At 35.2% G+C, this 12109-nt stretch overlaps 1 protein-coding gene across 3 annotated transcripts in view; it reads left to right on the top strand.

The window, feature by feature from the left end:
* LOC124979763 (sodium channel protein type 1 subunit alpha) overlaps positions 1-6124 on the top strand; it is a 141218-nt gene extending 135094 nt beyond the window's left edge. For all 3 annotated transcript variants that reach the window (XM_047544428.1, XM_047544427.1, XM_047544426.1), the window contains exons 26-27: positions 655-925; positions 2848-6124. In XM_047544428.1, the coding sequence (XP_047400384.1) occupies positions 655-925; positions 2848-4025 (1449 nt within the window). In that variant the 3' untranslated portion in view covers positions 4026-6124. The remainder of the gene's footprint in view (positions 1-654; positions 926-2847) is intronic.
* Positions 6125-12109: the final 5985 nt, after the last annotated feature.

Genomic DNA, 12109 nt, shown 5'->3' with positions numbered 1-12109 from the left:
TCAATGTCTGACAGTGGCCTACAGTGTCTGAATAGAACTACAAATCAGTGACAAGATGTAAATTATTTTTTCTTTTAACATCAAAACAAGGAATGTCATTCTGGTCTGATTATCCCTGTGGAGGTTCAGCATTTTGTTTCTGACATGCCAGTGGAGACTGTTTAGTGGAGAGATATCACTATTGCCATATGTGGAATTTAACTGTATGTATCCTGGGATTTCCAAGTTCCCTTTAATAATTCTTTGAGAATAAAGGAAATTGAATATTAATACTATTATATTTTGCACTACAACGGATCATAGTGCAACTGATCATGGGAAAGTTTGGTAACATCAAATCAAACAGGTTTCTCACCTCATCATTTTGATATGTTGGTATGCATTTTGTTACCTCTGACAGGAGTGTATAATGTGATGTTTCCTATCAGAAACTCTTTGGACAAAGAGTCGTTATTCTGAGGAATACATCCAGACAAACAGCAATTTAGATAACTAAATTTTAATTTTCAATATTCCATAAACCATCCCTGACAAAAATCAGGGTCAACAATGATGTACAATACTAGAAAGTGAATTAATGCAAAAATTTCTGTTGCATATGCTAATATGAAAAAATAAAACTCTGTTGCTAAAAGCATTTCTGTTTCTCTACAGAACAAATTTCAAGGAATGGTCTTTGACTTTGTAACCAGACAAGTTTTTGACATAAGCATCATGATTCTTATCTGCCTTAACATGGTCACAATGATGGTGGAAACAGATGACCAGAGTGAATATGTGACTAACATTCTGTCACGCATAAATCTGGTGTTCATTGTGTTGTTCACTGGAGAGTGTGTCCTGAAACTCATTTCCCTCCGCCATTATTATTTTACCATTGGCTGGAATATTTTTGATTTTGTGGTTGTCATTCTCTCCATTGTAGGTAAGAAATATTCAAAATCTCTCAAATTCAGTTCAAAAAACGTGAAAGGTAGAACCATCAACTTTGAAACAGAGGTCCTCCCAACATTTAATCACTGTGAATATTTTGATGCATTTCATCCAGGAGTGTTTGTTTTTCTTAAAAAGTAGTTTTCTAAAATATATTAGTATTGTATTCCATTCTGTCCATTTTAGATACTGAACACAATATAGTAAAACCTCCTTCAACTGAAATGGAAGTATGCTATTAACTAAGATAAAAGGGTTTTCAAGATGTTGATAATGAAGATGCTATATAGTATTTAGAGGGTTCTTTGAGAAGAGGACTAAAATTTTAGTCTGGTAATCAGGAAAGACATTATACTAGAGACAAGCTATGGAGACACCGGCATGTAGATACTGGTGGAAGTTAGTTGAAAGATAAGGAAAAACATAGTGAAAAGATAATAAAGACATGGACTAAATGTTAGTAGATACAGAGATTTTCTACCTTACCATAAAAATGAGTTTTTACTAATCATGCACAAGTGGGGTAAACTGGAATGTCATTTCCTTAGTCATACTTCAAAGCCTGGAATGTACAATAGAGCTCATGAACAATAACTCATTTCATAAAAGATACTAGAAAAGCTCTTGTGAAGGGAAGACATCTCTGTGTGTAGGTGTGAAATGTTCACTCTCTCCTAAATGAGAGGATATGTTTGAGTCAATATTTTACCATCCTTTAGGGGAAAACTTTGTTGGGCAGTTTTTCATATCATCCCACGTTGAATAAATTGGTCTTAAATCCAATTCATATATTATATGTAATCTTTGATTCCCAACCTAATCCATGATTATAATCCTTTCAACTCAAAGGCATTTACATTTTTGAGCTATTCTTCAGAATAGTCTTTATTTAAAAGGAAAATGGGGAAAGAAGTTTAAAAATAAAATTGATACCAATATCAGGGAATCAAAATGAACATTAGCCTTGGATTCTTTCAAATGGAAGCTCAGAGAAACATCAAGTTCACAGATGAAAACAGCATCAAAAACTACTTTTGGATAGTAAGGTATAAAAACAGGATTTAGGATTTGGCAATTTTAGAAAAAAGAAATTATATTTATATGAATTTATACTAACATTATTGACTGCTGTTGTTCAGCCAGGCTTGTACATTAATTTATTTTTTTAGATTCTGAGTTGGGAATGTAAGGTAAAAACAGATTATCAACATACTTCAAAGACAAAAATACTGTAGTATTTAATTTATTGTTGAGTGTCAAAATCAAAGGTTATTCATAATTTAGATAAGATAGATAACAAACACAAAAGGGTCCAATTGTTAACAATTTGTGAATATAAATGGAGGGTAGGTAAGTATTTATTGTATTATTCTGCAACTTTTCTATGGCAAATCTGGATTATATGTACATTCAGTCCTCCATATCTGTGGGTTCTGCATCTGTGTGTTCTTTGTTTACAAATCACAGACAAAAAAATTTATAGAAATTTGCATCTCTATTGAACATGTACAGACTCCTTCTCTTGTCCTTATTTCCTATATAATAAACTATAACCTACTTACATAGCATTTACTTTGCATTATGTGTTGTAAGTATTTTAGAGCTGATTTAAAGAATACAGAATGTGCTTACGTTATATGCAAGTACTATACCTATTTGATGGGACTTGAGCATCCATGAATTTTGGTATCCTGGGAGTGGAAGGGAGTCCTGGAATCAGCCCCCTGTAGATATTGAAAGATGATTGAATTATGTCTAGGTGATATTTAAGAAACATAATTGAATTTCAGTCCTCTGAACTTACCTTGGAGCCTTAAAAACTTAAGTGTTATTTTAATGAATAATTTTTTCACTGTATTCTCATTTTTTTCTTTTCTTTTCTTTCTTTCATTTATTTGTGCTATTTATCCACAGGAATGTTTCTTGCTGAGCTGATAGAAAAATATTTTGTGTCCCCTACCCTGTTCCGAGTGATCCGTCTTGCCAGGATTGGCCGAATCCTACGTCTGATCAAAGGGGCAAAGGGGATCCGCACGCTGCTCTTTGCTTTGATGATGTCCCTTCCTGCCTTGTTTAACATTGGCCTCCTGCTCTTCCTGGTCATGTTCATCTACGCCATCTTTGGAATGTCCAACTTCGCCTATGTTAAGAGGGAAGTTGGAATTGATGACATGTTCAACTTTGAGACCTTTGGTAACAGCATGATCTGCCTGTTCCAAATCACCACCTCTGCTGGCTGGGATGGATTGCTGGCACCTATTCTCAACAGTAAACCACCTGACTGTGACCCTAATAAAGTTAATCCTGGAAGCTCAGTTAAGGGAGACTGTGGGAACCCCTCTGTTGGAATTTTCTTTTTTGTCAGTTACATCATCATATCCTTTCTGGTGGTGGTGAACATGTACATTGCTGTCATCCTGGAGAACTTCAGTGTTGCTACTGAAGAAAGTGCAGAGCCCCTGAGTGAGGATGACTTTGAGATGTTCTACGAGGTTTGGGAGAAGTTTGATCCTGATGCAACCCAGTTCATGGAATTTGAAAAACTGTCTCAGTTTGCAGCTGCTCTTGAACCTCCTCTCAATTTGCCACAACCAAACAAACTCCAGCTCATTGCTATGGATTTGCCCATGGTGAGTGGTGACCGAATTCACTGTCTGGACATCTTATTTGCTTTTACAAAGCGTGTTTTGGGTGAGAGTGGAGAGATGGATGCCCTCCGAATACAGATGGAAGAACGGTTCATGGCTTCCAATCCTTCCAAGGTCTCCTATCAGCCAATCACTACTACTTTAAAACGAAAACAAGAGGAAGTATCTGCTGTTATCATTCAGCGTGCTTACAGGCGCCACCTTTTAAAGCGAACTGTCAAACAAGCTTCATTTACATATAATAAGAACAAACTGAAAGGTGGGGCTAATCTTCTTGTAAAAGAAGACATGATAATCGATAGAATAAATGAAAACTCTATTACAGAAAAAACTGATCTGACCATGTCCACTGCAGTTTGTCCACCCTCCTACGATCGGGTGACAAAGCCAATTGTGGAAAAACACGAGCAAGAAGGAAAAGATGAAAAAGCCAAAGGGAAATAAACAAAAACAAATAAAAATAATTGGGTGACAAATTGTTTACAGCCTGTGAAGGTGATGTATTTTTGTCAACAGGACTCCATTAGGAGGTCAATGCCAAACTGACTGTTTTTACAAAAATCTACTTAAGGTCAGTGCCTACAATAAGACAGTGACCCCCTTGTCGGCAAACTGTGTGACTCTGTGTAAAGGGGAGACGACCTTGACAGGAGGTTACTGTCCTCACTACCAGCTGACACTGCTGAAGACAAGAGACAAAGTGGCTACGCAGACTGTAGGGACCAGATTAACGGGGTGCAAACCTATAATTTGGGGATTGTTTAACATGAAACACTTTAGTGTAGTAATTGTATCCACTGTTTGCATTTCAACTGCCACATTTGTCACGTTTTTACAAACTCTGTTAGTGGATTCATCTTTTTTTTAATCCATATGTTGTTTGTTATATGTGACTATTTTTGTAAACAGGATTTCTGTTGGGAAATAGACTCAAGGACCCCTTTTACAGGTATGCCACCTGGGGGTCATGACAGCCACATGGCCCTCCCACCTTCACCAAGACGTGGTTTGCATGAAGGCATGCTGCACTTAGAGATCATGCATGAGGAAAAGTCACAAAGGAAGCCACGACAGTTCTTAAGCAGTTCTTAAACTTCATCTGTTTCTGGGAGGGTAGCTGGGTATTAACTGGAGGTGCCTTGCTGATCTTGCTTCATCCAATCTAGCCCCTAGACCAAGTGGATTGTTTTGGGGTAGGCCATTAAGTCTTAGCAGGTGCAAACTTCATCCAAATGTCTAGAGTCATAAATGTTATATTTCTGTTTATTGTATTAAAAAACTCTAAATAATGAATATTGATCCTCACCCCCAACCCCAGAAGACTGAATTGACCAAATGAATCCTTTATAAAATTCTGCTTAATCCTGCACTTTGTTTAGCCATCTTCAGCTCTCAGCAAGGTTGACACTGTATATGTTACTGAAATGCTATTTATTATGTAAATAGTCATTTTACCCTGTGGTGCACGTTTGAGCAAACAAATAATGACCTAAGCACAGTATTTATTGCATCAAATATGTACCACAAGAAATGTAGAGTGCAAGCTTTATACAGGTAATATAATGTATTCTGTACCATTATAGATAGTTTGGATGCTATCAATGCATGTTTATATTACCATGCTGCTATATCTGGTTTCTCCCACTGCTCAGAATCTCATTTATGAGAAACCATATGTCAGTGGTAAAGTCAAGGAAATTGTTCAACAGATCTCATTTCTTTAAGTCATTAAACAATAGTTTGCCGCACTTTAACAACTTTTTTGGTTATTTTTAAATTTTAAGTGGATAACATATGGTGTATAGCCAGATTGTACAGACATGTTTAAAAAAACACTGCTTAACCTGTTAAAATGTGTTTAGAATTTTATAAGCAAATATAAATACTGTAAAAAGTCATTTTATTTATTTTTCAGCATTATGTACATAAATATGAAGAGGAAATTATCTTCAGGTTGATATCACAATCACTTTTCTTACTTTCTGTCCATAGTACTTTTTCATGGAAGATATTTGCTAAACAAGAAATGAAAACAAGACTGGGTAGTTGTAGATTTTGCCTTTTTATTATTATATTAGCTAATTTTAGATTATTTCATAATTTTAAAGGGCAAAAATAGGCTCACAACTCACATCCAAATTTTGTTTTGCAACTGGAAAGGGCATAAAATTTGATTTACATTTTTGGTAGTGCCTGCACTAACTAATTGAAGGTAGTGATTATTTTCATTTTTGTCTTTTTCCTCCTAACTTCTGTTTATATTTTCATTTCCTTGCAGTCATGCTGCTTTAAATTGCTCTAAGTATAATGTTGGCTTTGCAATTTTTTTTTTTTCCCACAAAAAGAGAGAGTAGTAAACTTGTCAATTACATCAGGACATTTTGTGTTTCTTAAGAAGCAAACCATAGGCTCCTCTTTTTCTTAAAACTACTTAGATAAATTGTATTAGTGAACTGCATGCTGGAAAATGCTACTATTACCCTAATGATGCTAACCAACATTAAAAATGTGCAAAACTAATAAAGATTACATTTTTTATTTTATTGTTTGCCCATTTGCTTATTGTTAGCAATGTTTTTCAACCAGATGGAGATATTTTTATTTTACAGTTGGGGGAGAAGGAGAGCTCAGTGTGTGCCTGCACACACACACACACAATAGGCAGACAAGAAAATCTGAAGTTGAAATGAGAACGGAGGGAAAGACCTCTCTGAAGCTACCAGCAGTGGAGTGTGATCTTTGTTAGGACAAGGAATGGGTGCCCAAGCATAAACTGGTGTTTCTAGGGGAAAAAAAGAAGTATAGGAACTAGAATAATAGGGAATGGCCCACTTGAGCTATAAAAAGAAGCCTTTAAATATTTATTAAAAAATTCAAAAATGCCATATGTGAGTAGGATATTTTTTGCATCTTCAGAAACTTTCTTCATGTTTTCCCATCCTGCTGTCTATTTTAGGAGAGTGACATTTTTGCATTGTATCAATGACTCCGCCTACTTTTGAGTTCCCAATTATTTGACCAGTGGGAAGCTCTTGCAGGAAAACATCACCCCAACAACCCCACTTGAGGGAGGAGAATGTGATCCCCTGGTTCCTTTGCTGGGTTGCCCTGGGTAGGCAGTGGCTGCATGTGTCCACTGCATATCATATTGTCCCCTTCTACAATTAGGGCTACATTCTTTGGGGTCAGGTAATCCCTAGTCCCCTTGCTCCCCGAGACCTGCTGCTGGCCTGGGAGTGATCTGTTGTTCCTCAAAGCTTTCCCCTCCCCATGCCCACACCTTTGTAATCAGCCTCTATATGAAAAACCTCTCAGCCACATTTTGAGATATTCTCTGTCCCCTGCCTGACTGATTCAAAGTGTGAAGGAGCTTGTGAGAGTCAGAAAAGGCCAAGGTATGCCTTGGGTCAGTTTTGAGGTTTCATCTGACTGGCTTTCATAGGTAGAGAAACATTGACTGGAAGAAAAACAGTGCGATCAAGTGTAGAATTCACAGAAACATGGCAAGGTTACTTGAGTAGTCCAGAGAGTAAAATTAACAGTCTAAACAAATTGATCTAAATTTCTGAGGAAAGAGAAGTTTTTGCTTGTTTATAGGGTTGTACTATCTCAGTTGTAGATCCAGAAGGGGAACATGGTCATGCCCACAAAAGATACAGTAATATATAGTGCTTTTCCCATCCTTCCACAACTTATTTACCCATCTGTTCATAACATCATCACCCTAAAACAACGTGACAATTAATTCTTAGTAGTGACCGAAAAGAATTTCCTATTTCCAACTAAAGTAAATAAGGACTATGGGATAAACCCTACAGAGATTTTATACCATGCATCCATGCCAGTGCTGGTGAGTACTGGCAAAGAGGTATACCATCACCTCCTGATAAGATGCACTGAAGATAAGATTACTGTGTGCTGTGATGCACTGTGGAAAGATTATCATCTCCTGATAAAAAGCCATATCAGTACTTTACAGATACAAAGGAAGCTCTGGTGAAATGTATTTCACTAAATCTACATTGTAAAATATATATTTATCATATAAATCTCCACATTCATTTTGGTGTTATTTTTCATAATATTTGCTGCATCAAAAAGTAATGAATGCCTAACGAATACCTAGGTCAGATTAACAGAATGCAGAAACCAACTATAAGAAGCTGTCCATCAGCTAAAGCTGAGGTAATATGAGCATCAAAAGAGATAATAATAATAATAATAGATTATAACCCACTGAATAAAATTATAATCCACAAGCATATACTTATATAAGTATATAGGAAAAGGTAAAAATTCTCTTCCTTGGAGCAGAATGTTACTAACAAATATTGAATAATGGAGTTAGTAAATCATGATTTGGCAGATATCATTATGAAATTGATTCCTATAAGAATAATCAATGAAGGCTAAAACTCACAGGTTAAAATTTGAGAAGGAACAGGAAACTTAGATTGTTTCAAAATGTTTCTCTGTTAATTAAAAATTTCAAAAGAAAAAAATTATGGTGGAGAAACAAAGCAGACACACTCTTCAAAAACAGTACCAATTATGGGATGGAACAACATTACAGAATGGAATGTATGATATATGGAAAAGCCCACATCAAGTCTTGGTATGCAGTTAGGTTTTCATAAACTGAATATAACCATAAGGAAAACAATACTGATGGCATTCTATAAAATAACTGGACTGAATTCTTAAAATGTGTGTCATGAAAAACAAAACGAAATAAAAAGGCTAAGGAACAGCTTCAGGTTGAAGAGCTACAATGGCTAAACATGATGTATGAACCTGGCTGGGAGTAGTGATGGACTGTCATTGGAAACATTGACTGAATTTGGGTATAGACTGTTGACTAATTATTAATATTTTAACATTATAAATTTTCTCTAAAAAAGAAAAGAAAATGTTCTTGTTCTCAGAAAATGCATGGTAAAGTATTTAGAGGTGAAGGTGATGATGTCCACAGCTCCCTCTTCATGGGTTCAAAGAAAAATTAGTTACATATATATGTGTGTGTGTGTGTGTGTGTGTGTGTGTGTGTGTGTGTGTGGATAGAAATACAGATACAGTTATAAACATAGATATATGTGTCTTTGGGGAAGGAAGGATTTTTTTGGTACTGTTGTGTTGTTGAAGTATCTATATCTCTGTGTTTTCACTATCATCTGATTCTTATATTCTGGACTTTATGATTTTACCCTCAAAATTAGATCTTTTCTAACAACTTTAAAGCATCCAGGATTTTAATTATTGTAGTTTCGTTGAATTCATCTTTCTGAAGTGTCACTTAAAAGATTACATTCCCTGCTTTTCATGGTGATTCCTATTTGCTAAAAACAAAAAGATTTTAGAAGAGATCTGTGGCATAGTGGTAAAGTTCCCAGTATTTGAAGATGAATCGATCTCATATCTTTATTCCGGTGATTCTGTCCAAATGATAATTACAGATGGTTTTTGTCTGGTAGGCTCAAGCCCAGACCTTGAGGGGTGTAAAAAATAACTCCAAACACAGTTCCACATAGCAGTATTCCCATGACAGGATTTTCATATGACTGATCAATCCAGGAAATTAAGAATAATGTCATGAGTATTTATAAAGCTGAACATATTGAGTTCAAATAATCTTATTTGAAAATTGTGTCTTCTAGATTATTTTCTAAAGATTAACATTATTTAATGTTAAAATATTCTTTGAAAGTGATGGGGAGAAAAATATAATACTAAGTTTTATAAAAAAAATAATTTATTTGACCAAATAAAAACTTTTGGTCCTCTCACTTGTATTTCACAGGTGTATAAAATCTTAAATCCTAGGAACCATTGGAATAGAGACTCAACTTCATAAGTTTGTATGTTTGCAGACATTATAACCATATAAACTTTTAATATTAAGGGCAGCAAATATGTCCTGTGATTGCATATGCTATTCTGTGTGCAATAGGATTTCATATTATTATGTACGTAAATACATGTGTTTCTGCATCACCATGAATTAAAATATTTGTAATAAAAATGTTGCTCTAATAAGGTATGGTTCTTCCAGGCCCATGGGAATATTTCACTGATGTTGTCAATTAATATTGATTAAATCAGTGTGGCCACAAAAGCACTAGGAAAAACAAAATATTCTAAGCAATCGAGTATAGCTGGGAAAGTTGTATCACTAAGATATTCTTAAAATCCAAGCAGGTAATCTGCAATGTCAAGTGATTATCCAATATTATTAGTCTCTTATCATTCTCTTAGAATACTCTTTAGGTTTGAAGGTAACTGTCTCTTACTTCACCAAGAAACAAGAGGACAGTCACAAATTTCCTTGACTTCTGTACTACACAGTGAAAAATATCCAAGTCCCTTCCTTTCCTTTCCCTTTACTCTCCTTCCCTTCTCTTCCTTTCTTCTCCCTTTGCTTTGCTTCCTCTCTCTCTCTCTGTTCTTCTCCTTTCTCTCACCTTGATCCATCTGTCTCTCTCTCCTTCAGATATCCCATTATCTCATTCTTTTTAAAGATTACCTTGTAAAACCAGGGCTGTGTATGTACTCTCTACACTCTTGGCAAAAAATAAAAGGAATATAGGCCTCAGTAATATGAGAAAATTTAGCTGTGAATAGTACTGCATTTTCAAAACACTGTGATAGCTATTATCCTTCCCAATACCATTTTGAGAAAATAACTAGAAATTATTAAAGGTGGACAAAGAAACACAGAACATTACCCATATGGAACAAAGCTGTGCCTACTCAGTTTCTGATTATCTCCTCTGCTCTCTGTTTACTTAGAAGGCATGATACTGCCAGAGGTATTTCTTTACTGCGACTAGTTGTTTTCATTGTTTTCTCTCATATGACTATAACCTTTACTTATGAGGATACAGAAACCAGAAAGTTCTTAAAATAGATTTCCAGGAAATTGTATTTTTAAGAATAAATTCCTTATGAAAATATTATATAAAGCTAAATTCCCCACTAATATGTTAATACACTCATTCCTTCTGTGTTAATTAAACTTGGCATTACACATGTGTGATAAGATAGGTCTTCTTTCTCTTTAAGTTCTTTGAGATAAATGGTGCCGCTCTCAGATTCAAATATGAAACCAATAATGAATCTTATTCTGCAAAGTACCATTTCTTTCTCTTTAATGCTTTCAAATATGGTGTCTTGTCTACCAGTCTACAGGTAGCTGAACTTGAAAATATTTATTTTATAAATCTTCATCATATTTATAGATCTCAGAATTTGATGGTGATGAGCATTACCACCTCCTTTTAAAAATTTCCTTTTTTTTTCCCCCATAAAACTACACCATCCTTGCCTAGCACTGTAGTGTACACCTATAATCTCAGCAACTTCAGAGGCTTAGGCAGGAGGATTTCAAGGTCCAGATCAACCTCAGCAACTTATCGAGACACTTAGCAACTTAGTAAGACCCTATGTCAAAATAAAAATGGACTAGGGATTTACCTCAGTGGCAAAGTAACCCTAGGTTCAATCCCCAGTAAAACAAATAATTACCCTAAACCACCCTAGGCCTCTTCTTGTATCTTTGATTCTTTGCTTTTACCCTTTACTGATTTTTTTTTCTCTACTTTTACACTTATACTGCAGCATTGACCTTTTAGATGAAATGGTGCTGCAGTTCCAATTGGCTTTTAGTACTGACAGATTTGGCTGTCACATTCAACTTAATATGTCCAAAACCGATGTCTCCATATTCTATCTCTTGGTTGCCAGAAATCCACTTGCTTTCCTAACACCTGTTATCCTTAAATTATTATTGTAATTCAGCAAAAGAAATAAGCATAAGTTACAGAGTCTTTTGAGAAATGGATGAGTAACTATATAAGAATAGGAAAGGTTATAATGCTAACTTCTGATCGGGTTATAAAATATAGGAAGGATGATGAATACATCAATTAATTTTTAACTCTTTGGACCTTAAGTGTTGTATAATACCTCGTTCTTTCCTGTGGTGGAACTATCGAGCTTGCCATTTTAAATTTATTCTTCTAAAAGGAATTAGATCTTCTGGATCTTGTTTTCTCTTCAACACGACTTGGCCTCATTCTTACCTGCATTATTAATGTTCATCTTTCATCAAGGATGGTGAAGAAATGTCTTGTTCAGCAGTATTTTTTGCAGTCACAGAAAACAAAAATTTTGAAAGACAAATGTGCCTTTGGTAAGTCTCAGCCATAAGTGAAGTTATTTGCTCTAACTTAGGGAGATTGTCTACTGAATTATACTGACTAATGACCCAAGACAGATGAAATTTTAGAGAAAAGAGTAACTAAGTTTGTGAGTGCATGAATATGTAAAGAAGTAGATGGTAGAATTTGAGGCAAGTGGTTAAAGTACCCAGAAATATTTCTCCCAGATAAAAGGAGAATGAGAAATGATATAGTTGTATGCAGCAGAGGTTGTCCTATTTGTCATAGGCTATGACTTGATAACATAAAACTTATTAGACTTGAATTGTATGAAATTTTGTATGAAAATAGCCAGGTATGTCTCACAATGTT

This window comes from Sciurus carolinensis, chromosome 3 (genome assembly GCF_902686445.1).
Source record: "Sciurus carolinensis chromosome 3, mSciCar1.2, whole genome shotgun sequence".
NCBI lineage: Eukaryota > Metazoa > Chordata > Mammalia > Rodentia > Sciuridae > Sciurus > Sciurus carolinensis.
This window is presented reverse-complemented; position numbering and strand designations above follow the sequence as displayed.